Source organism: Loxodonta africana, chromosome 25 (genome assembly GCF_030014295.1).
Source record: "Loxodonta africana isolate mLoxAfr1 chromosome 25, mLoxAfr1.hap2, whole genome shotgun sequence".
Lineage (NCBI taxonomy): Eukaryota > Metazoa > Chordata > Mammalia > Proboscidea > Elephantidae > Loxodonta > Loxodonta africana.
In genome coordinates, this window is record NC_087366.1 from 43,736,744 (window position 1) to 43,762,890 (window position 26,147).

Below are 26,147 nucleotides of genomic sequence, written 5' to 3' on the forward strand. Positions count from 1 at the left end.
CCTCCTTTAAAGGAAATCTTGAAGACTTACTTGGTTTTAGAATGCCCTTTAGGTATATCTAAACTAGCATTATACCAATTATACATCTTTAGGTACATCTAAATATATTAACAATTACAAATTGGTAGTCACCTTTTCACGTTGAGAACAACCCAACCTTCTTTCTAAACTTGCTCTCTTGCCTACTGAGGCACTCTTGTAGGCTGAGACCCCAAGTCCTTAAAATGGATCCACTCAGAGAAGAGGTGCATCATGGGTTAACTGCAGCTGCACACCAAAGAGATTTGAAAGTTGATCCCTCCTAATGCAGACCTGATAGGATCTCAGTGTCCAGGCTAGTCTCCCCTGAGGTCCCTTGGCTAATGCCTGGTCCTGAAGACTGGGCTCTAACTGGAGGTTTTGGCACCACTGACCTTCGGGAGCTTGTGCTGGAGATAGGCAGGTAGTCCATGACGGCTATGAACACAAACTGCTTGGCGTCATCTATCACACTGTAGATGGCATCTATGTCAAAGCTTCTGTTCTTAGGGCAAAAGAGTTTGGGAGAGTTCTGTGAAAACACAAAAACCAAACTTACAGAGTAATAATTTTTGTCTTTTAGGGATTTGTTTTGTTTAAATGAATTTGGGTTCTTAACTAAATTTTGGCACACCGACTTTCCGGTTTTTTATCAGATTAGACAAATACAGTAAAACCTGTAAAAGCCGGAACCTGTGTGTCTTAGGCTGGGTTCTCCAGAGAAGCGAAACCAGTAAAGCATATAAATACATACATTTAGATTTCTATCTATAGGGTTGCTATGAGTCGGAATTGACTTGACGGCAATGAGTTTTGGTTTATCAAGGAAATGGCCCACCAGGCTGCAGAAGCCAGAACGTCCCAAGCCCATGCTTCAGGACAGAGGCCTTTTCTGATGCCGCAGCCACAGGGGCTGGTGAACCCAGGCTGCGAAAATCTACGAATGCCAAAGATTGGCGGGCAAGACTGCAGGTAAGCCGCTAGCTCAAGTCCCAAGAACTGGAGGTCGGACGAACACGAGCCAGCTGCAGAATCCAGAATGAGCAAAAGTCCCCAAGCCCTGCCAGAATATCCATTTATATTCAATGTCACACGCCCAAGGAAACTTCCTCTCAACTGACTGGTTACTCACAGCAGATTCCATCATGGAGGTGATCACATAATATCAAATCTCACCATGGAAGTGAGCACACCATCATACGACTATCAAATCACTGAGGATCATGTCCCAGCCAAGTTGACACACAACCTTAACCATCACACTATGTAAGGCAGATACCTGTCAGAGAATGAGAACTCAAATGTTTTCTACTAAAATAGATGATAGAAAAGCAATAAGGCTGCACCCTATCAAAGGCAGAAAACTTTTGAGACCTGGAAAAACAAGGCTGTCCCATCATGTGCTGGCCCTCACAGGTTTCACTGAATGTTCTCAGACCCCTTAAAGCTGAAGCATGCAGAGATCAAGGTGTGGTGGGATGGGTCTCAAGATTGTCCCTTGAGTCTGTTTTGGAAGAGAATTCTTGCTTTCAATATACATATCTCTGCTTTTCAGAGGAGCACTCTGTCTCTGAAGTTCTATGGTTTTGACGTACAGCTCTCTCACAAATACCTGCTAATTTTCTCAGGTGTAACCACATAATACATACATACACACATACAAGTAATTTAGCCCTGTAGTCATTTCATTTGAAACTTGATGTGGCTATAAAAATCTTCAAGACAAAAAAATCTAAACATCTGGTTTTTTTCCCAACTCTTTCACTGAGTCAGGAAGAGGACTTGTTGATTGTTAAAAAAATGCTCATGAATAATTGTAGAGGAAAAGCTGAGTGAGTTATTAAGGCATCCAAATTCATCAGGAGAAACAGGGAAAAAGGATATTCCGAAAGATTTAAGTGAAATGAAAAAAGAGGCAAGTTTGTGCTTGAGGTCTTTTTTTTCATGTTGCTCGAGGTGGCTGTCATCTTATAAAACATAGTGTTTTTTAGATGAAATTGCTCTAGAAAGAGAAAAATGTACTTTGGTTTTCTCATTATTTTTCCACTGGACAAGATTGAAAACAGTGTTTAGCATAGTTCCTATTTGACTTTGACAAGCTATACACCATGATGAATCTTAAAAAAAAAAAAAAAAACCATTGCCATCGAGTCGATTACAATTCCTAGTGACCCTAGAGGACAGAGTAGAACTGCCCCATAGGGTTTCCAAGGAGCAGCTGGTGGGTTTGAACTGCTGACCTTTTGGATAGCAGCCATAACTCTTAAACGCTGTACCATCAGGGCTCCAAATACATGCAAAATAATTTTGTTATCAAAACACCCTGTACAATGTTACTTGTTATTGCACTCCAAAAAAACCAAACTTGTTGCCATTGAGTCAATTCCAACTTAACTTAGCTTCTACCAAAAAAAAAAAAAAAAAAGTTTTTTTTCTTTTAGCTCTATATGACGAAAATCCTTCATGGTTTATTTTCTGTTATTCATATATATGTGGTTTGTTACTTAAAACAGAAACAATGTCAAATTCCTCTTTTCTCTCTACAGCTACATTTCTAAATTTTCAGATTGTGCTTTCATTTGAACAGACGAAAAAAGGTACAATTCCTCCCTCAGTGAAATGCTCTTTAGTGACATAAAAGCTGTTGGCATATTTGATATCCATTGATTGAGAAATAACAATATTAAATTAGTAACATCGTTTAGAGAAGTCTTTCTGAGCAATCAGGATCAGTTCAGAAGCTTGTTTCAATTCAAGGGTCCAAAGTCTCACCCCAGATCCAGTAGATCTGATCCTACGGGGCAGGAACTGAAAATCTATACTTTAAAGAGGCTCTCCAGCAGATACTTTAAAGTTTGAGGGTCAGGGCTGTTGTAAATTGCCATCGAGTCATCTCTGACTTATGGTGACTTTGAGTATAGCAGAACAAAGCATCGTCTGGTCCTGTGCCATCTTCGTGATCATTGGTATGTGTGAATTCATTGTTGTGGTTATGGTGTCAATGCATCTCACGGAGGGTTTCCCTTATTTTCGATGACCCTTCTACTTTACAAACATGATGCCCTTTTCTAGCAATTGGTCTTTCCTGGTGATGTGTCCAAAATAAGTGAGCCAACATCTTGCCATCCTCGCTTCTAAGGAGCATTCTGGTTATATTTCTTCCAAGACCGATTTGTTTATTTCGCTGGAGTCCACAGTATATTCAATATCCTTTGCCAACACTGCAATTTAAATCCATGAATTCCTCTTCTGTCACCCTTTTTTTTAAATTGTTCAGCATGTGAGGCACTGAAAAGACCATGGCTTGAGTCAGGCACATCTTAGTCATCAAAGTGACATCTTTGCTTTTTTTAAAATAATTTTTATTGTGCTTTAAGTGAAAGTTTACAAATCAAGTCAGTCTCTCACATATAAACTTATATACACCTTACTCCATACTCCCATTTACTCTCCCCATAATAAGTCAGCCCGCTCCCTCCTTCCAGTCTCTCCATTTGTGACCTTTTTGCCAGTTTCTAACCCTCTCTAACCTCCCATCTCCCTTCCAGACAGGAGATGCCAATACAGTCTCAAGTGTCCACCTGATACAAGTAGCTCACTCTTCATCAGCATCTCTCTCCAGCCCATTGTCCAGTCCCTTTCATGTCTGATGAGCTGTCTTCGGGAATGGATCCTGTCCTGGGCCAACAGAAGGTTTGGGGACCATGATCGCCGGGATTCTTCTAGTCTCAGTCAGACCCGTAAGTCTGGTCTTTTTATGAGAATTTGGGGTCTGCATCCCACTGTTCTCCTGCTCCCTCAGGGGTTCTCTGTTGTGTTCCCTGTCAAGGCAGTCATCACTTGTGGCTGGGCACCATCCAGTTCTTCTGGTCTCAGGATGATGTAAGTCTCTGGCTCATGTGGCCCTTTCTGTCTCTTGGGCTCATAGTTATCATGTGACCTTGGTGTTCTTCATTCTCCTTTGATCCAGGTGGGTTGAAACCAATTGATGCATCTCAGATGGCCGCTTGTTAATATTTAAGACCCCAGACACCACACTTCAAAGTGGGATGCAGAATGTTTTCTTAACAGAATTTACTTTGCCAATTGACTTAGAAGTCCCCTTAAGCCATAGTCCCCAAACCCCTGCCCTTGCTCTGCTGACCTTCAAAGCATTCAGTTTATTCAGGAAACTTCTTTGCTTTTGGTCCAGTCCAGTTGAGCTGACCTTCCTCGTGTTGAGTATTGTCCTTCCCTTCACCTAAAGTAGTTCTTATCTACTATCTAATCAGTAAATAACCCTCTTCCACCCTCCCTCCCTCCCCTCTCTCATAACCACAAAAGTATGTGTTTTTCTCAGTTTATACTATTTCTCAAGATCTTATAATAGTGGTCTTATACAATATTTGTCCTTTTGCATCTGAATAATTTCACTCAGCATAATGCCTTCCAGGTTCCTCCATGTTATGAAATGCTTCACAGATTCATCACTGTTCTTTATTGATGCGTAGTATTCCATTGTGTGAATATACCATAATTTATTTAACCATTCATCCATTGATGAACACCTTGGTTGCTTCCAGCTTTTTGCTATTGTAAACAGTGCTGCAATAAACATAGGTGTGCATATATCTGTTCGTGTAAAGGCTCTTACATCTCCAGGGTATATTCCGAGGAGTGGGATTTCTGGGTTGTATGGTAGTTCTATTTCTAACTTTTTAAGAAAACACCAGGTAGATTTCCAAAGTGGTTGTACCGTTTTACATTCCTACCAGCAGTGTATAAGAGTTCCAATCTCTCCGCAGCCTCTCCAACATTTATTATTTTGTGTTTTTTGGATTAATGCCAGCCTTGTTGGAGTGAGATGGAATCTCATCATAGTTTTAATTTGCATTTCTCTAATGGCTAATGATTGAGAGCATTTTCTCAAGTATCTGTTAACCACCTGAATATCTTCTTTAGTGAAGTGCGTGTTCATATCCTTTGCCCAATTTTTGATTGGGTTGTTTGTCTTTTTGAGGTTGAGTTTTAACAGAATCCTATAGATTTTAGAGATCAGGCGCTGGTCGGAGATGTCATAGCTGAAAATTTTTTCCCAATCTGTAGGTGGTCTTTTTACTCTTTTGGAGAAGTCTTTAGATGAGCATAGGTGTTTGATTTTTAGGAGCTCCCAGTTATCTGGTTTCTCTTCGTCATTTTTAGTAATGTTTTGTATTCTGTTTCTGCTTTGTATTAGGGCTCCTAACGTTGTCCCAATTTTTTCTTCCATGATCTTTACCGTTTTAGTCTTTATGTTTAGGTCTTTGATCCACTTGGAGTTAGTTTTTGTGCTTGGTGTGAGGTATGGGTCCTGTTTCATTTTTTTGCAAACGGATATCCAGTTATGCCAGCACCGTTTGTTAAAAAGGCTATCTTTTCCCCCAATTAACTGACGCTGGGCCTTTGTCAAATATCAGCTGCAGAACTAATTTTAGAACATGTTATACAGCCACAGTAGTCAAAACAGCCTGGTACTGGTACAACAACAGATATATTATATCTAGAATTCAGAACCCAGATATATTATATCTAGAATTCAGAACCCAGATATATTATATCTAGAATTCAGAACCCAGATATATTATATCTAGAATTCAGAACCCAGATATATTATATCTAGAATTCAGAACCCAGATATATTATATCTAGAATTCAGAACCCAGATATATTATATCTGGGTTCTAAATTCTGTTCCATTGGTCTATGTGCCTGTTGTTGTACCAGTACCAGGCTGTTTTGACTACTGTGGCTGTATAATATGTTCTAAAATCAGGTAGAGTGAGGTCTCCCACTTTCTTCTTCTTTTTCAGTAATGCTTTACTAATCCAGGGCTTCTTTCCCTTCCATATGAAGTTGGTGATTTTTTTCTCCAACACATTAAAAAATGTCATTGGAATTTGGATCGGAAGTGCATTGTATGTATAGATGGCTTTTGGTAGAATAGACATTTTTACTATGTACATTTTTACTATGTTAAGTCTTCCTATCCATGAGTAAGGTATGTTTTTCCACTTAACATAGGTCCCTTTTAGTTTCTTGCACTAGTACTTTGTAGTTTTCTTTGTATAGGTCTTTTCCATCTTTGGTAAGATTTATTCCTAAGTATTTTATCTTCTTGGGGGCTACTGTGAATGGTATTGATTTGGTGATTTCCTCTTGGATGTTCTTTTTGTTGATGTAGAGGAATCCAAGTGATTTTTGTATGTTTATCTTGTAATCTGAGACTCTGTCAAACTCTCTATTAGTTTCAGTAGTTTTCTGGAGGATTCCTTAGGGTTTTCTGTGTATAAGATCATGTCATCTGCAAATAGAGATAATTTTACTTCTTCCTTGCCAATCCGGATGCCCTTTATTTCTTTGTCTAGCCTAATTGCTCTGGCTAGGACCTCTAGCACAATGTTGAATAAGAGAGGTGATAAAGGGCATCCTTGTCTGGTTCCCGTTCTCAAGGGAAAGACTTTCAGGCTCTCTCCATTTAGAATGATGTTGGCTGTTGGCTTTGCATAGATGCCCTTTATTATATTGAGGAATTTTCCTTCAATTCCTATTTTGATGAGAGTTTTTATCATGAATGGGTGTTGGACTTTGTCAAATGCCTTTTCTGCATCAATTGATAAGATCATGTGGTTTTTGTCTTTTGTTTTATTTATATGGTGGATTACATTAATGGTTTTTCTAATATTGAACCAACCTTGCATCCCAAACAAAAACCCAGTGCTGTCGACTTGCATACCTGGTATGAATCCCACTTGGTCGTGGTGGATTATTTTTCTGATATGTTGTTGAATTCTATTGGCTAGAATTTTGTTGAGGATTTTTGCATCTGTGTTCATGAGGCATATAGGTCTGTAATTTTCTTTTTTTGTGGTGTCTTTGGTTTTGGTATCAGGGATATGGTGGTTTCATAGAATGAGTTAGGTAGTATTCCATCATTTTCTATGCTTTGAAATGCCTTTAGTAGTAGTGGTGTTAACTCTTCTCTGAAAGTTTGGTAGAACTCTGCAGTGAAGCCGTCCAGTCCAGGGCTTTTTTTTGTTGGGAGTTTTTTGATTACCTTTTCAATCTCTTTTTTTTTTTGTTATGGGTCTATTTAGTTGTTCTACTTCTGATTGTGTTAGTTTAGGTAGGTTGTGTTTTTTTAGGAATTCATCCATTTCTTCTAGGTTTGCAAATTTGTTAAGAGTACAATTTTTTGTAATAACCTGATATGATTCTTTTAATTTCAGTTGGGTCTGTTGTGATGTGGCCCATCTCGTTTCTTATTCGGGTTATTTGTTTCCTTACCCGTATTTATTTAGTCAGTCTTGCCAATGGTTTATCAATTTTGTTAATTTTTCAAAAACCAGCTTTAGAAAAAAAAAAAGCTTTAGGCTTTATTAATTCTTTCAATTGTTTTTCTGTTCTCTAATTCATTTAGCTCAGCTCTAACTTTTATTATTTGTTTCTTCTGAAGCCAGATGGATTCTTTTGTTGCTCGGTTTCTATTTGTTCAAGTTGTAGGGACAGTTCTCTGATTTTGGCTCTTCTTTATGTATGTGTGGACTTATCGATATAAATTGACCTCTGAGCACTGCTTTTGCTGCTTCCCAGAGGTTTTGATAGGAAGTGTTTTCATTCTCGTTGCATTCTATGAATTTCTTTATTCCCTCCTTAATGTTTTCTATAACCCAGTCTTTTTTGAGCAGGGTATTGTTCAGTTTCCAAGTATTTGATTTTTTTCCCCTGATTTTTCTATTATTGATTTCCACTTTTATGAGCTTGTGGTTTGAGAAGATGCTTTGTAATATTTCGATGTTTTGGATTCTGCAAAGGTTTGTTTTATGACTTAATATGTGATCTATTCTAGAGAATGTTCCATGTGCACTAGAAAGAAAAGTATACTTTGCAGCTATTGGGTGGAGTGTTCTGTATAAGTCTATGAGGTCAAGTTGGTTGATTGTAGCTGTTAGGTCTTCCGTGTCTCTATTGAGCTTCTTACTGGAAGTCCTATCCTTCTCTGAAAGTGGTGTGTTGAAGTCTCCTAGTATAATTGTGGAGGTGTCTATCTCAGTTTTCAATTCTGTTAAAGTTTTTTTTTTTCTTTATGTATCTTGCAGCCCTGTCATTGGGTGCATAAATATTTAATATGGTTATATCATCCTGGTCTATTGTCCCTTTAATCATTATGTAGTGTCCTTCTTTATCCTTTGTGGTGGATTTAACTTTAAAGCCTATTTTGTCAGAAATTAATATTGCTACTCCTGCTCTTTTTTGATTGTTGTTTGCTTGATATATTTTTTTCCATCCTTTGAGTTTCAGTTTGTTTGTGTCTCTAAGTCTAAGGTGTGTCTCTTGTAGGCAGCATATAGATGGATCGTGTTTCTTTATCCAGTTTGAGACTCTGTCTCTTTATTGGTGCATTTAGTCCATTTACATTCAGCGTAATTATAGATAAGTATGTGTTTATTCCTGTCATTTTGATGCCTTTTTTGTGTGTGTTGTTGACAATTTCATTTTTTCACTTACTTTTTTGTGCTGAGATGTTTTTCTTTGTAAATTGTGTGTTCCTCATTTTCATAGTAGTTGAATTTATGTTTGCTGAGTCATTATGTTTTTCTTGGTTTTTATTTTGAGTTATGGAATTGTTAGACCTCTTTGTGGTTACCTTAATATTTACCCCTATTTTTCTAAGTAAAAACCTAACTTGTATCGTCCTGTATCGCCTTGTTTTCCTCTCCATATGGAAGTTCTATGCCTCCTGTATTTAGTCCCTCTTTTTGATTATTGTGATCTTTTACATAATGACTTCAATGATTCTCTGTTTTGGGCATTTTTTTCTTTTTAAAATTAATCTTAATTTGTTTTTGTGATTGCTGTAGACTTTGAATCACTTATGTCCTATTACCAGCTGGTTTGGGCTGTTACCAGATATATAAGCCTAAGAGTCCATTCACTATTCTTGAATAGAATCTGATTTTGGGTCACCAAGTGTGTGGTGTAGACTGTCACCTATTCACTTAGAGGAGTAGTGGTGATATTTGTGTGCACCAGATTCTAGTAGCAGCAGGGGGTCACACTCCAGGGGGGTAGGATGCTGACAGCCTTCCCCCTAGTGCCGGTGAGGTATTTGTGTCTCTATTCCTAAAGCACTTTGGTGGGTGCCCTCTGCAGGTGTATCTTAGACACCCAATGCATGTACCTCTAGAGATTGGTAGGTGTCACTATCCTCATACTCCTTTGGCAGGAGGTTAGGTGGTTTGGGTGGAGCTTCAGCCCTCAGGGCCCTGTTGTGGGTCAGTGAGGGCTCTGTTTAATAGGTAGAGATATCAGACCTGGAAAACTTGTCTTTCCAGTAATCTGCTAAAACAATTGCAGTCAGATCACTACCAGAATTGCCTTTGCATTATAATAGCCACCTTGTTCCCTGTAAGGATGAAAGCCCAAGACTGTGGATCTCATATCCTTGGCTGGAGCTGGTTCTGTATTTTTATTCCAATTTCAGGAAGTCAGGGAAGGATTTTTGGTCCCTGGGTTTTTAGTAGCTGTCTTTCAGGTGAGGAGAATGGGTTAGAAAAAGACCAAAACAAAACAAAAAAACGCAGAGCACTTCACTCCCTGGCCCAAGAAATTCCAATGTTAAGGAAGCCGCCTGGGCAGGGAGGGGAGCGATCAGATGGATAGGAGAGAGTAGCACCCAGCCATATATACAAAAGTTACTTATCTTGCTTGGTGTTGACTGTTTTATCTGAGATTCCCAAGGAGGGGCGTGTAGCCTGTGTGTGCTCTCTGGGTCGAGTTTGCCCCCAAGGGTCAGGCCTGCGTCCTGTGCTTGTGCTGTCTCAGAAGCCATGGTCAGCTCCTCCGCTCCCAGTCCAAAGCCCAGCGCCAAGGTTCCCCAGCTGGGACGCCGCACTCCAGGCTCCAAAACCAGTCGCTGCCTCCCGGTGACTTCTCCTCCTGTCAGCCGCGTCATTGCACTGCCTGCCTGCGCTGGCTGGGATCCCCCGAGGTCACTTCAGGGGGCTAGGGCTGCGTCCCGTATTTGCGCTGTCTCAGGAAGCTGTGCTCAGCTCTCCTGCGCCCAGCCCCAAGCCCGGTGCCAAGGTTTTCTGCCCAGGACGCTGGCTCCAGGCTCTGAAAACAGTCACTGCTTCCCCGTGGTTGCTCATTCTCTCATTAGCCCCATCAGTGTGCAGCCTCCTTGCGCTGGCTGAGTCTCTACCGAGGTTACCCCAGGAGGCTAGGGGTTAGGGCTGTGTCCTGTGCCTGCCCCACCTCAGCAAGCCGCAATCAGCCCTGCCACTCGGCACCAGGGAACCGCGAGAGCTCAAGGCTGTGGAGCGGGTCGCTGGTTCCAGAGGCGGTCACTGCTTCAGGGCACAGCTTTTCGCTCCTGTCACTCAGGTCAACTCTTTAGATCTGTGTTTGATGGTCAGGGTTCGTAGATTGTCATGTATGTGATCGATTCACTTGTTTTTCTGAGTCTTTGTTGCAAGAGGGATCCGAGGTAGCTTCTACCAAGTCAGCCATCTCAGCCCCGCCTCCATCTTTGCTTTTTAACGCTTTAAAGAGATCTTCTGCAGCAGATTTGCACAACAAAATACATCACTTAATTTCTTGACTGCTGTTTTCATGGACATTGACTGTTGATCCAAGTAGACCTAACTTCCTGACAACTTCATTTTTTTCTCCATTTAACATGATGCTGTTTATCCGTCCAATCATGGACGAAGTGCATTGGAAACCGGATCTGATATCAGAAGACCTGAGTGCTAGTCCTTTCCTTGATTCATCTGTTAAATGCCTTGAGGGATGAAATGGAACCCAGTCTGTATAGTTCATTTTTGCCTAATACAATATCACACTTAAACATTCCAACTGAGTAAAATAGCTCCAGAAGAGAGAGGGGAGAAGGAGTAGGAGAAAAAGGGCAATGACTCACCGACACAAATGCTTGAGAGTAGGTTTCGTTCAACTGAAGTTGCAATTTCTTTTGGTTATCATAGACTCCGTAGAGCCTCTTGGACCAGGTCTGAGGTACACGGTTCTTGAATTTGAGTGAACTGTATAAAGCAAATATCCTTTGTAAATCTAGGACCAGGCAGCTGCAATTGTAGAAGATGACGCCCAGTTCTTTCATCTGTGAAATTAAAATTGAAAGCATCAGTGCTATGGGTGTCTGATGGTGGTGTTCTCAGAGAAAAAAATGAAGAAGAAAGCAGTAGTAGTGACATCTTTTTTCTCGTATTTATTGTAATAGGGAACTATGTAGCTATAGTCAGAGTATGGTCCATAGAGTGATGCATTAGCAAAATGCCTAAATATTTCAGTGGAACTTTTGTTTCCCTTTTGCATTTGGGTTCCTATGGATAATTTTTCCTATATTCATCTACATTTCTCATAACAGCTGTTTGGATTTGTTTCCTTGGCACTGATTTGCTGGATCACCCTTAAATCATGCGGCAATGAAAAGGCTGGCTTTAATTGCAGCATACAGAACGGTTCAGATCATGGACTCTCGAGTCTGACTGCCTAGAATTAGATTCCAGCGCCCTGACTTTCTAGCTCTGTGACTTTGGGCAAGATAGTTAGTCTCTGTGCCTTAGTTTCTTCTTCCATAAGATGGAGATAATAGTATTTATTTCATACGGTTGCTGTCTTAGTCACCCACTGTTGCCGTAACAGAAATATCACAAGTGGGCTGCTTTAAAGAACAGAAATTTAGTTTCTCACAGTTCAGGAAACTAGGAGTCCAGATTCAGAGTGTGGCTCTAGGGGAAGGTCCTTCTTTGTCTATTTCAGCTTCTAGTAGCCAGCAATGCTTGCAGTTCCATCATCGACAGATAGTGTCTGTCGTCTCACCTCTCTTTATGTTTGTTTTTGTGTCTAATATGCTTTTTGTTTTTTTTAATAACTCAGAAGTGATTAATTTTAGAACACACCTTACTCTGATTAAAAAAAAAAAACAAAAAACCAAACCTGTTGCCGTCAAGTGGATTCTGACTCATAGCAACCCTGTAGGAGAGAGTAAAACTGCCCCATAGGATTTCCAAGGCTGTAATCTTTGCGGAAGCAGGCTGCCACATCTTTCTCCCATGGAGCTGCTGGTGGGTTCAAACTGCAGACATTTTGGTTAGCAGCTGAGAGTTTTAACCACTGCACCGCCAGGGCCCCTTCTCCATGGGGCTTAGAAGGTTAATCCACGGAAGGGCCTTAGAACAGTCCTGGTGCATGTTAATCATTAAACTATGTTAGCAATTATTATTTTTATTATTCATATGACATACGCCTTAAAAGGCTGATAGAATCCTGCAACAGAAGAGACAGATTATTTTATGCACTCCTCTCAGTGCATGGATGGGGAAGGTCCAGTTCACACAGGCAGGCAAAAACACTTGCCCCATGTTCAATACTTGATCAAAGGTAGATTAAGAATTCAAATGTAGGTTTTCTGACCCCTGATCAAATACACCCAGGAGCAGAGCTGCACTGGCTTCATTTTGAGTCCAATATCACTTTGTAAGAATTGCGTATCATTTCTAATTAGTCAACCAGACCAGGCAAAGTAAAATTTTGGCCACGGGAAAAATAGCACAAGTATACATGCTCTCTATGACTCGAACACTCAGTGAGGGGTTTGTTACGGAGGCTGGAAGGACTTGAGCACACAGGTATCAAACCCCCTTCCTATCCCTTCCTCCAGCCCCCTGTTAAGACTCTTTACTCAGCTTATAGGAGAGCTTGCCTACTGTGTAGGGCCCTGCCTCTCCTTGCCCCCTAGGGCTCCCAACATAATGTGCCATGAAGCTCTTTCCCTAATCATCTATGTGGGTCTGCCATCATTTTACCAACTCCATAGCAAGCACAGTACAGGTAGACACAGTTTTTATTTAATTCCCTGATGGACAGATGAGTTGTTTCTATTTTTTTCTCTGATACAAAAAATAAACTAAATAAAAGTAATAATGATTAAAAAATAAAGCAGCATATATCTTTATGCACATGTGTGTCATGGATTGAATCATGTTCCCCAAAATATCTGTCTGCTTGGCTAGGTCTTGATTCCCTTGCATGATTGTATGATTGTCTACATTTTATTTTCTTATGTGATTTCCCTATGTGTTGTAAATCCTATCACTATGATGTAATAAGATTGATTACTGGCAGTTATATTGATGAGATCTACAAGATTAGTGTCTTAAACCAATCTTTTTTGAGATATAAAAGAGAGAAGCGAGTAGAGAGACTTGGGAACATCATACCACCAAGCAAGCAGTGCTGGGAGCAGAGTGTGTCTCTTGGACCTGAGGTTTCTGCGCTGAGATGCTCCCAGACCAAGGGAAGACTGATGATGAGGACCTTCCTCCAGAGTCGACAGAGAGAGAAAGCCTTGCCCTGGAGCTGGGCGCCCTGAATTTGGACCTCTAGACCACTGGACTGTGAAAGAATAAACTTCTCTTTGTTAAAGCCATCTGCTTGTGGTATTTCTGTTATAGCAGCACTAGATGACTAAGACAATGTGTAAGTCTTTCTTTAGTACAGATTCCTAGAACTGGATGAACAAACATATTAAGGGCAATGTTGTTATTTATTTATTTATTTATGTTATTAGCTGCTGTTGAGTCGGCCCCTGACTCATGGTGACCTTATGCACAATGGAAAGAAATGTTGCCTGGTCCTGCACCAGTTCCATGATTGGTTGCAGATTGGACCGTGGTGATCTTTAGGGCTTTCACCAGCTGATTTTCAGAAGTAGGTCACCAGGTCTTTCTTCCTAGTCTGCCTTAATCTGGAAGCTGCTCTGAAACTGTTTAGCATCGCAACAACACACAAGCCTCCGCTGACAGATGGGTGGTAGGTGCACTTGAGGTGCATTGGCCAGGAATCGAACCTGGGTCTTGTGCACGGCAGGTGAGAATTCTACCACTGAACCACCACTGCCTTCTTTACTAAGGACAATTAGAGGTTAAGAAAGTGAAAGCAGGTAGAGTGGGGAGGGCATATCAAGTATGTGCAAAGGCACTGAGGCTCGGGGTGTGTGGCTTTGTGCTATGTGGCAGAAGCAGAGTGAGAAGGGAGAATGTGGGCATGTGTAAGCATGTGTGAGTGTGTAAATATCATTTTTTTCCCCTGGAGGAGGGCGTGTTTATGTTAGGAAGTAAAACTAGAGGGTCAGTGATGTCAGATCACCAGGGGCCTTTTGTGCTGGGCTAAGCAGCTTGAAGTTGACAGGGAAGGTCATGGGGAGTGGGAAACCATTTTAATTCTCCCAGACTCCAGATTTCTGACTTTCATGGTAGCTGAGGTAACATACACTGGCCATTGCTTTTTGGCGACCTTTTGAACATTGAGCCTTGAAAAAATCAGTTCCTAAAAGCCACTTTTGAGCCAAACAATGGTCTAGATAAACTAGTAAGACCATTTTGCCTTGGGAATCATGCTCTTTTGAAGGATTCAATCAGTTTCAGGAAATAGACTCCAAGGATCAGACTGGGAGTTATGTTTAGGTTAAGTCAGCAATCATTTAATTTAATTATTTTAATTGTTCTTCAAGACAAAGCTCTATGAAAATCCTTCCTGACCACAGACCCTTTTTTCTGTGGCAATAAGATTTGTTATAAGAGTATTTCAAGGTTGTGTCATCTTAGGAACATTTTTGACTATTTGAAATGTCGCTGTGAGTTGGAATCAACTCCACGGCAACGGGTTTGGTTTTTTTGGTTTTGGTTGAAAGTTTCCCCCAATTTGCAAATCATATATTCAATAAACTTCAACCAATTTCTACTGTTGGCCTAATAGGATTTTTGTTTTAACAGGAGATAGACAATGAGGGGAGTGACATGATAAACCATGAACTGGGAAGGTCCCTTGGGTTCTGGGTGAGGAGGGAGGGGCAGACTGAGGGCAGTGGGGGCAGGGCACTCAGAGTGCAGGTCTTGGCAGTAGCGAGAGGACACTATCTCCCCCTACACATTTGTATGTGTGTCCTAATCTCAAAGATTTCCAAACACTGTCTTGAGTAACTGTAAAACTCATTGCAAGTTGATGACAAGAGTCTCTGCTGACACAGTCTCAGCTACATTAAGCTCTGCATCTGGCCCTTATGCCTTACTGCCTTTTTCCCAGATGGAATCAATGCTGCCACATTATCTTCTCCAAGGAAACCTTTAGCGTTTCATTGCTTCTCAATTTATGTATCTAGGCTCTCTGCCTGAGGGTGGGAGTGGGCATGGAAGTGCTGAGGCTTGGTTCCCACATTGGTAAGTAGTTATTCCATAGATCAAGGGCTTCACTGGCATGTGTCCTTGCCTGCCAGACACAGGGCAAGGCTAGTGCACATCCAGGGTGATGTTCTTATTCTGGCATGGAGGGGCCTTCATCAGGAGAAAATAAGCAAATAAGTAAAAATGCTTAGGCCAAAAATGTGTGTTTGAAGCCTAGGATCTTGTACCACCACATGTATGGCCTTTGGTAAGACCTTCAATTTCTCCGGGTCTTTGTCTCCTCTTTTGAACAATGAAGAGTTTTGGTCATAGAGTCTACAGGCGTCTTTCTGCCTTGTCATTCTATAAATATAAAATCCAAGAGCAGGCTACAGGACATCAATATCCTGTCCACTTTATAACCCTTTCTCCCTGCCCGACCTCCCTCCTCAACACTGCCTGGAGGACTGCCATTTGTCTTTCAGGATCAGTTCTTTTTGGCTCCTATATCATTGTAGAGGAAACCCTAGTGGCGTAGTGGTTAAGTGCTACAGCTGCTAACCAAAAGGTCGGCAGTTTGAATCTACCAGGTGTTCCTTGGAAACTCTATGGGGCAGTTCTACTCTGTCCTATAGGGTCGCTGTGAGTCGGAATTGACTCAACAGCAATGGGTTTGGTAATCATCGTAGACTGGTGACCCTCCAACCAAAAAAAACCCAAACCCACTGCCATCAAGTCAATTCCAACTCATAGGAACACTATAGGGCAGAGTGGAACTGCCCCACAGGATTTCCAAGGAACACATGTTGGATTTGAACTGCTGACCTTTTGGTTAGCAGCAGTAGCTCTTAACCACTGTGTCACCTTGGTTTCTGGTGACCCTCCATCTAAGTCAAAGGGACGCAGGTTTGCCTCTTGACTGTGCTCCATGTTTGTTGAACAGCCTTGGATAGATTACTTCACTCTTAAAAATTTCAGTTTATTGTTCAATAAGACTAATATCTAACTCCAAGTTTGGCTGCTAGAACTTAATGATAATTACTTTGATAGCTAGTACTGATTGAGTGTTCCCTTGGTGTGCTGCTCATCTCCTTTAATTCTGACAGCAGGTCAGGTAGATACAGTTTTTAATCCCCATTTTATAGAAGAGGAAGCTGCAGCTTGGATAGTTAGTTTCCCAGTGGGAAATGACATAGCTGAGATTTGAACTTTGATACAACTCTAAAGTGTGAATATTTACTCACTATGCCTTTTTTTTTTTATGCCATACTGTAGAAACTCTGGTGGCATAGTGGTTAAGTGCTACTGCTGCTAACCAAAGGGTCGGCAGTTCAAATCTGCCAGGTGCTCCTTGGAAACTCTATGGGGCAGTTCTACTCTGTCCAGTAGGGTCGCTATGAGTCAGAATCAACTGGATGGCAACGGTTTTGGTTTTTTTTTTAATGCGATACTGCACTTAAAAAAAGACAAAAACCAAAAACCTGTTGCCATTGAATTGAATCCTTGTGCACTTAAAAGCACATGGTAAATCTGCAATCCTTGAAATCTATTGTTATTAGTTCTATAACGCCTTTCTAGGCCAACCTATTTCCTGCTTTGTCTACCAGTGTACTTGGCACAGAAGTCCCAGGGTGGCGTAAATGGTTAACACACTAAGCTGCTAACTGAAAGGTTGTAGGTTTGAGTCTACCCAGAGGTACCTTGGAAGGAAGGTCTGGTGATCTACTTCCAAAATTTCAGCCACTGAACACCCCACGGGGCACAGCTCTGCTCTGACATACATGTGGTCACCATGAGTCAGAATCAACATTTATAGAATGGCAAGGCTGAAGACCTTTGTGAACTCTATGAGCCAAAACCCCTCATTGTTCAAAAGAGGAGGTAAAGACTTAGACAAGTTGAATGACTTGCCAAAAGCCTTACACCTGTTGGTGCAAGACCCTAGGCTTCAACCCACATCTTGGCCTCAGCATTTTTGCTTATTTGTTTCTTCCTGATGATGGCCCCATCAATGCCAGAATAAGGACATCAATCTTGCCCTTGGTCTGATTCTAACTCATGTCAACTGCATTTGTGTTGATTCTGCTACCAAGTACCAAAATTTGGAACCAAATACCAAACAAAAGCAATTGGTTTGGTACTTGGTATACAGCTCTGATGTAGCACTTTTTATATTGTATCATAATTTTTTGTTTATGTGTCTGTTTTCTATAAGTGCTTCTATAGTCTCTGAAGGCAGGGATTGTGTCAGGCGCATATGTTTATTTCCAGTGCTTCGCACATCATAGGAGTTGCTCAGAAAGTGTTTGCTGAATGAATGCCTGACCTTCGAAATGAACAACGGGTAGTCAGAGACGAAAAAAGCTCCCAAGTACTGGTACCAGCCTCACCTGATGCCCTCTGATTCCTAGCAGCTGAATCCAACAAGAATCTTCTGGGGCCAAGGGCCCAGGAGCAGTGAACCTGGAGGTGGCCACATATAGCCCATCTGGCCATGCCATCTAGCTCATGGTGCCAGCCCCAGAGATCGCCTGGGAGACTTTCCTAAACATGGTGCTCAGTGGTCAGTATTAATGACAGGCTTTAGAGTGATCAGTCAGCCAAGTGTTCTCTAAGTGGGCTTCCTGCATCTACCAACAATGGGGTGCAGAGATAAACACAGTTGCCTTTTGAGTGGGGCACTGCCTTAAAAAAGTCATCACTATTTGAGCCTGAATGGAGCTGAAGATAGAATATCATCAAAGCAGAAATCTAGGGAATCATTTGACTTTTGTGATCAAAAAGTGAACTTGGTGGCTATGATTGAATTTGACTGTTCTGGACCCCTTTGGTTTCCTTTGGAACCTTGGTGGTGTAGTGGTTAAGAGCTGAGCTGCTAACCAAAAGGTTGGCACTTCGAATCTACCAGGTGCTCGTTGGAAACCCTATGGGGCACTTCTGCTCTGTCCTGTAGGGTCGCTATGAGTCAGAATTGACTCGATGGTAACTGGTTTGGATTTTGGTTTTTTGGTTTCCTTTGTTTCTTCCATGTCAGGCCTTCAGCCTTTCTAGGTTATCTGCTCACATGCAGCAAACATGTATGTTTGGAAACCTCTGTCCAAAGCTTGGATAAGAATATGATGCTTCCCTCGTTCCTTAGGAATTGTTTGTCTCCCAGTCTTCACATGGTGGTTGTACCCTCTCTGTTGTGGCTGAGGTAAATCAAAGCCAACAGCAATGGCCGAGGAAAGGCAGCTGCCCACCTTGTCAATCTACAGTGACTCTCCTAATATGCAGAATGACATTAAGTGAAGGAGTCACAATACTGCGAGCTCCACATATCTACAAAGAAAGATAGAAGCTCTTCAGTATGATATGATGCAATCATTCTAGGCAACTATTATTTTGCAATTTAATATGTAGACAGTGCCAGGGTGGCAACTCTGAGAGGTCTTTCTCACATAGGAGGCACAGGAACAGAGAGAGAGAGAGAGACTTCTCAATGTGACCTCATCAGGATGCAGCAAGTAAGCTCCCGGACAGGGCTTCAATGACCCAAGTCTACCATGGGCAAGTCACTTCCCCTTTTTAGTCCCTTCCTGGGGCATAATTTATCTACATCACAGGGGACTATGAAGACTAAATGAAATAAAATGAATGTAAATACTTGGCTTAGTGACTGGCTCAAACAGTGTTAGCTTTAGCTATATTGAAGTTCTTCTTTGCTCTTAATGGTTAAATAATGGTCAAATCAGAGAATGGATGTGGCAGAATTTTTTATCCACAAAGAATTTTATTTAAAACCACCACTGGATTTCAGACACATCAGTCACAGATACAAGGAAATAAAGTTCATTTTTCAGAGACTGTCTGTAGTTAGGTTGAGTTGATGCCGGACTGGTCACGATAGATTGGGTATTTCAGGTGCATGAAATCAGACATTTCCATTTCGTTGGTCATGAACTTATACCTTTAGCAAATGTTTGCAGGGGCAGCAGGAACAGAGGCACGGTAGCTGGAACAAATGGTTAACTGTCAAACAATAGTACTATACACTCTAGCTGAGTAGTGCACATATGAGGAGCCCTGCTGGCTCAGTGGTTAGGAGCTATGGCTGATAACCAAAAGTTTGGCAGTTGGAATCCACCAGCTGCTTCCTGGAAGCACTATGGTGCAGTTCTACTCTGTCCTGTCGGGCCACTGAGAGTCAGAATTGACTCGACAGCAATGGGGGGGTTTGGTTTGGTTTTGAGGGTGCTTTTGTAGGAGACCACTGGGAAAAGAAGTTTGAGGTGAGACCATGCCTCGTGAGGAGTCTTTTTGGAGGCAGGAGGGTTCACTGAAGATATGGAGTAGGGGGGTGACAAAAGCTGAGGTTATACCAGCACCACGTGGACTTCTCCACAGAAGTTTCAAATCCAAAACAGGCAGAGCATTTATGAAAGAACTCTCCCTGCTTGAGAAGGAAGGCTCAGTGGAAAGGAAACGGCCATTTTCCTTGGGCCCCCTCTACTTTAATTGAGCCTGTGGGCTACCTGAGCCTGTGGGATTCAATGCTCAGACCTTTGTGAGGAGTCCTGCTCCTGGCTAAAAACCTATGTGTGATTTTTCAGGTCTAGCCAAAGACAACTAAAAACGTTTTACCTAGCATGCCTCAGGGGAAAAGCAGCCTTGCCTAAGCAGACTTGGTGCAAGGCCAGTAAGTTCAGTCTCTGAGGGGAGTCAGCCAAGCCTCAGCCATGCTCTCTTGCAGTTAAACATTCCTAGGTCCAAACTAAACCCATTGCCGTGGAGGCAATTCCGGCTCACAGAGACTGTTACAGCACAGAGTAGAACTGCCCCATGGGGTTTCCAAGAAGTAGCTGGTGGATTCAAACTGTTGGTTAGCAGCCTGGGCTCTTAACCACTGTGCCACCAGGGCTCCCCCAGGTCCCATACTAGAGGCTTTATATGTGGTATTTTGCCTAATCTTCACATTAGCCTAAGGGGGTGGGTGTTGTTGCCTTGAAAAGAGTGCTTAGCTCAGGATGCTGCCGGCTGCTCCTGGGGCTTAGGAGGAGTTGAGCACCCAGCTCCTTGAACTATCCTTGCCTTTAGAGTTCTGTCAACTCTCTTGTCAGCACACATCACCCAGAATTCACCTGTCATTGATGGATTCCTGCCTTTCAAGGTCACAACGGATCAATATAAAAACAACACAAAACAATGTATTAATTAAAGACAATCAAATCACCAGTGTGATCTGGATGTTCTCTCCCTACTAAAAACAAAAAAACAAACCTGTTGCTGTCGAGTCGATTCTGACTCATAGTGACCCTACAGGACAGAGTAGAACTGCCCCATAGGGTTTCTAAGGAGTAGCTGGTAGAATTGAAGTGTCGACTTTTTGGTTAACACTGCCTCCATAAGAGGGCTCCTATTAGGATCCTTGGAGCCCTGGTAGCACAGTGGTTAAGCATTTGGCTGCTAACCAAAAGGTCAGCAATAAGAAATGCTATCCTCCAGACTTAATGCAATTCTTTCCACAGAACATGCAAGGAAGCTAGGTTGGATTTCCCCTAGGAAAGCCAGAAAGCTAACAACAGATGTTTCATGAAAGCCAAATGAGATAGAGTCATTGGTAAGTGATGGTCTTAGGGATGAGAGAAAGCTGTATGAACATTATGGCTTTTCAATTCATTAGCTGTGTGACTTTGGACAAACTAACTTCTTTTCACTGGCCTGTGGCGCTCAGCTAGGCCTGGTGTTCTCTGTTAAACAAAAACCAGTTCACACAACACTGTCTTCAGACAAAGCCACTCTGTGGTGGACCAAGACAAAAACAAGACCACTCTGGAATTCTGTCGGAACACAGACAAAAACACAAGCATTGTCCAAGCCACAAAAATGATCAAATATCTCTCTTTCCTGGCTAATCTGAGTGACTGTTGCTTCTTTGCCAATTATAGCTTTAGCCTTGCTTCATCCCTCCCCATTAAGATACCCAATCATAGAATTACCCCTGCTTTCTGACAGCATCTCATCCTGAACGAAGCACTGCTTCCTGAAGCCCTCTGCCATATCACCTAACACAAGCCCAAACCCTATAGGCCCTTTCTAAAACTCCCTTACTGAGACACCCACAGACACGCATGGCCTGAGTTCTCCCTCACTGCAACAAGCAACTTACTCAACTTCAGGTGTGTTCCTGGTGGTCTTTGGCTGGAGGGCACTGGCACCTCCTTCTCCCCTTAATACCTACATCATAGGGTTATAAGGACCAGACAAGTCAGTGCAGCAGAGCAGAGTGACCAACACTTAATGGTGCAAACGTTAACTCACTCCGCTGCTAACGGAAAAGCTGAAGCTTCGATTCCACCCAGAGTCACCTTGAAAGAAAGGTCTGGCAATGTACTGTAAAAATCAGCCCTGAAAACCCTGTGGAGAATAGCTCTACTCTGACACACGTGAGGTTGCCATGAGTTGGAGTCGACTCAATGGCAACCGATTGCTATTATCCTAAGTCACATTTTAGATAGTTGTACTGGGTATTCGGAAACCCCGATGGTGTAGTGGTTAAGAGCTACAGCTGCTAACCAAAAGGTCGGCAGTTCAGATCCACCAGACACTCCTTGGAAACTCTATGGGGGAGTTCTACTCTGTCCTATAGGGTCGCTGTGAGTCACACTCGCTACGAGTCAGAATCAACTTGAGGGCAACAGTTTTTCTTTACTGGGTATTCAATATTGTCCCAGCTGAAAGAGGGGGGAGTGTACTCCCCAGGAAGTTTCCCAGGCAGCAGAGCAAAAGATACTGTGGAGGGAGTGAAGGTGATGATGGCTGTTTTGGGTGAGCATAAAGAAGGTCTGCACTTTGGAGAGAAGCTTTCGCCCATTAGAACCTTAGGCCAAGTAATGCTTCTGAGACATTGTCAGTGTTGCTCTGACTTCTGGTCTCCAGTGTCTGTTATATAGCCTGTTTCTGAATGTATACTATTACACATTTTAATTTGGAAAATTTTATTTACCAATTCTGTAAAAGCTATGGAAGAACCGGAAGCTGAAAATAAAAATGCTTATTTAATGGCACCACAGTCATGAGTGATGTTCGTCCCTTTAGATGTGATCAGATGAAAGGAGGTATATTTATGGACACTTTCAGCATTGATGATTGCTAGTAACTGTCTTATGGACTATTTATCACCATTGAGATGCAAGCGGGCACGGGCTCTCTGTGCACTCTAGATTTCTCCGGTGACTCATATTATTCTAAGCAAAGATTTACTGTTCCTTTTCCCCTGTCATGTAAACTAAGCTGCTGACTTTTTGAGAGTTTTTATATGCAATCCCTGACCTCATTCTGCTCTGTGGCTACATTACATCTTTAGAATCTGAAGGCAATGGAAGAAGCAAGCCTCCACATCTAGCGATGTAAAGAAAGGTATACGTCCTTTGAGTATCTTCCTCTCAGCTCTACAATGGCTCGAGCCTATGTCCTATTTTATATATTAGTACACTGGAAATGGAAAAAAAGAAACTAGCTTTGGTTTTGCAGATTTTTCAGCCAGATAAAAAATTCAGGACAGGTTTATGAACAAACTTTCTTAAAATGCTGACAGTGAGAGAAATAACAGAGTTGGGTTTCTGAACTTCTAGATTATAGAAGGATCAAAAACCTAGAGTTCTGATTGTTTAGCTGAGGCTGTCTTTAAGTTGCCTTACATATACAACAAACTTCGCTGAAAATTAGCCAGTGACAATCCCATGGACCACGACAGAATATTGTCCGATTATAGTGCTGGTAGATGACTCCCCTAGGTTGGAAGGCACTACACAGTATCTGTAACAGCTGACTCAAACGTATCAATATTCATGAATATGGCACAAAGACTGAGCAACGTTTCTCCATGTTATACATAAGATCACCATGAATCAGAGGTGACTTGACGGCAACGAACAACACCTGCCAGAGATCAGGCCTCTGCCTGGTGATGGATTGCTCAGTCCTGCCTGTCTCGATGCCTGGCCACATGCCTGCTGGGCACCTGGTGGGCTTCTGTGGCTTCACAATGCAATCCACAGCTGATCTTTGCAGTACAGAAACAAGTCACATGGATTAACTGAATGGTCCAACTGTTTGAATAAAATCATCTTAAATAAGCTAGAAATTTACCAGCTAATTATTCTTTGGGGGAGAATTATTCTTAATGATTAATTCTATTTCTCATGAAACAGCACAGTGTTAGTGATTGACCATGGACATAAGAGGGGCTTAGGTGCTCGAATGACCTGGAACATACTGCCAAGAAAGAAAAACTCTAAAACTCAAGTTGTATCAATGGTCCCATTTTATCCCTTGCAGCAGGACATTATGAATTATGAGAGACCATGGTAGGAATGTTTGGGTTTTTGATAATCCATGAGGTGCTATCAACCTACTGCTTGTTGTTGTTGTGGTTAGGTGCCATTGAGTCAGTTCTGACTCATAGCGACCCCATGTACAACAGAAGGAAACACTGCCTGATCCTGTGCCATCCTCACAATCATTGCTATGTTTGAGCTCATCGTTGCAGCCACTGTGTCAATCCATCTTGTTGAGGGTCTTCTCTTTTTTGCTGACCCTCTATTTTACCAAGCATGATGTCCTTCTCCAGGGACGGGTCCCTCCTGATAACATGTCCAAAGTACGTAAGATGAAGCCTCACCATCCTCTCTTCTAAGGAGCATTCTGGCTGTACTTCTTCCAAGGCGGATTTGTTTGTTCTTTTGGCAGTCCATGGTATATTCAATATTCTTGAACAACATCATGATTCAAAAGCATCAATTCTTCTTTTGTCTTCCTTATTCACTGTTCAGCTTTCGAATGCATATGAGGCAACTGAAAATACCATGGCTTGGGTCAGGCACGCCTTAGTCCTCTAAGTGACATCCTTGCTTTTTAACACTTTGAAGGGGTCTTTTGCAGCAGATTTGCCCAGTGCAATTCTTCTTTTGATTTCTTGACTGCTGCTTCCATGGGTGTTGATTGTGGATCCAAGTAAAAGGAAATCCTTGACAGCTTCAATCTTTTTTCCGTTTATCATGATGTTGCTTATTGGTCCAGCTATGAGAATTTTTGTTTTCTTTAAGTTGAGGTGCAATCCATACTGAAGGCTGTGGTCTTTGATCTTCATCAGTAAGTGCTTCAAGTCCTCTTCACTTTCAGCAAGCAAGGTTGTGTTATCTGCATATCACAAGTTGTTAATAAGTCTTCCTCCAATCCTTCTTCTTCCTCCGCATTCTTCATATAGTCCAGCTAACCTACTGTAGGGAGAAATAACAACAAAAGCAATACTAATCTATTATAATGTTCACTGTGTGCCAGGCACTGTTAAATGCTTTCTAAGTATGACTTTATTTTAATCTTAGAGCAACCCATTATACACGTAAAAAATTGAGGTACAGAGGGGTTAAGGACTTCCCCAAATGCATAGCTAGTAAGTGTGGGAGTGGGATTATGATACTCAAATATTAGTATAGGAAGATTTATTTGCAAAATGGAGCACCTGCAAGACTAGAAGTTCCTGTTGGTAATGGCCAAATCCTGCTTTTTGTGGGTGAGTTCTCTTTTTTTCTGGCCTGATACTGTTAATTAGGTGGGGCATTGGTGGTCTGTGGTAGAATTCTCACCTTCCATGCAGGGGACCTGGGTTTAATTCCCAGTCAGTGCACCTCATGTACAGCCACCACCCATCTGTCAGTAGAGACTTGTGTGTTGCTAGGATGCTGACAGGTTCCAGCAGAGCTTCCAGACTAGGAAGAAAGGCCTGGTGATCTACTTCTAAAAGATCAGCCAATGAAAACCCTATGAACCACAGTAGTCCAGATCTGCCATCAATCCTGGGGATGGTACAGGATTCAGCTGTGTTTTATTCCATTGTACGTGAGTCAGAGGCTGACTCAACAAAGCTAAAAACAACAACATTTCTATTTATAATAGTAGTTTCTGCCACAAAACAAAATAAGAATTAGGGAAAATGTGTAATTACACACACACATACACAAACATTTTTCTTTATTTATTTTCTCAAAATTAGTGGGAGGAGGTTATGAAAGGGAATAGCAGTAACTGGAAAAAAGAAGATGCTTTTTAGCCAGGACATAACAGGCAGCATCAAGGGAAACAGGCTTGGTTTGGTGGGCTTTATTGAGATGGAGAAGCCATAGCAGGCAGCTGATGAATGCTCTTGTCAGCAAGGCGGGGAGAGGAGAGGCATTAGCATAGTTCTTTGCTGTAATTCAGAATAATTTATACAAGTTAGCCTAAGCACAGCTCAATTTATCATTTTCAGATGTCCAGTTCGTTGTTTTCATGATTACACAGAAGTGTGAACAAGTACTTCTTTAATTTCCTTGACAAAGACAAAAGAACCTGCGACCGTGAGCAACTAAAATTCATTCAGTTAGCTGCTGATTTTCATTCTGAGTTACTGTAAGAAACTTAATTACTAGAAGCTCTAACCTGATTTTGTATCTGCCATCAAGGTGAAATTTTTATTCCTGCACCTAAAAGAAGAATTGATTCTTAGCAGCTCAAAGATGGCCTGAAATGCACTCTCTTGGCCCTTGACTCCCACAATGGAGTAAATGGGTGGTCTATTCCACTTAATTTTTTTGATGTCTTATTTTTATGTTCACCAAGTGGGAATAACAGTGTTTGCCAGAAGGAACACGACTAAGTGAAGAGACAGGAGAGAATGTAAGAATGTGAGAGAACAGCGAGTTCAACCTTAGTTCAAAACTAAGGCAACTGAGGCCTCCAAAGAAAGGGACTTGCAAGATAGAATAATGTCTCGGGACTCCTAGTCCTGGGCGCCTTCACCCAATAAGGCTGTGCAAATACCACACAGGGTTCATTTGTAGAATTGATGAGGGATGCTTCTTTCCTTGGGGTCTCTGGGTGGTACAAAGTGCCTGGAAGGTTGGAGGTTCA

The 26,147-nt window shown here is 41.8% G+C and overlaps 1 protein-coding gene across 1 annotated transcript in view; it reads right to left on the reverse strand.

Annotated features, from left to right (window-relative positions):
- PLD5 (phospholipase D family member 5) overlaps positions 1-26,147 on the reverse strand; it is a 419,603-nt gene that overhangs the window by 19,259 nt on the left and 374,197 nt on the right. The window contains exons 6-7 of the mRNA XM_003411011.4: positions 10,958-11,155; positions 414-550 (exon numbers count right to left, since the gene is read on the reverse strand). Of these exons, the coding sequence (XP_003411059.2) occupies positions 414-550; positions 10,958-11,155 (335 nt within the window). The remainder of the gene's footprint in view (positions 1-413; positions 551-10,957; positions 11,156-26,147) is intronic.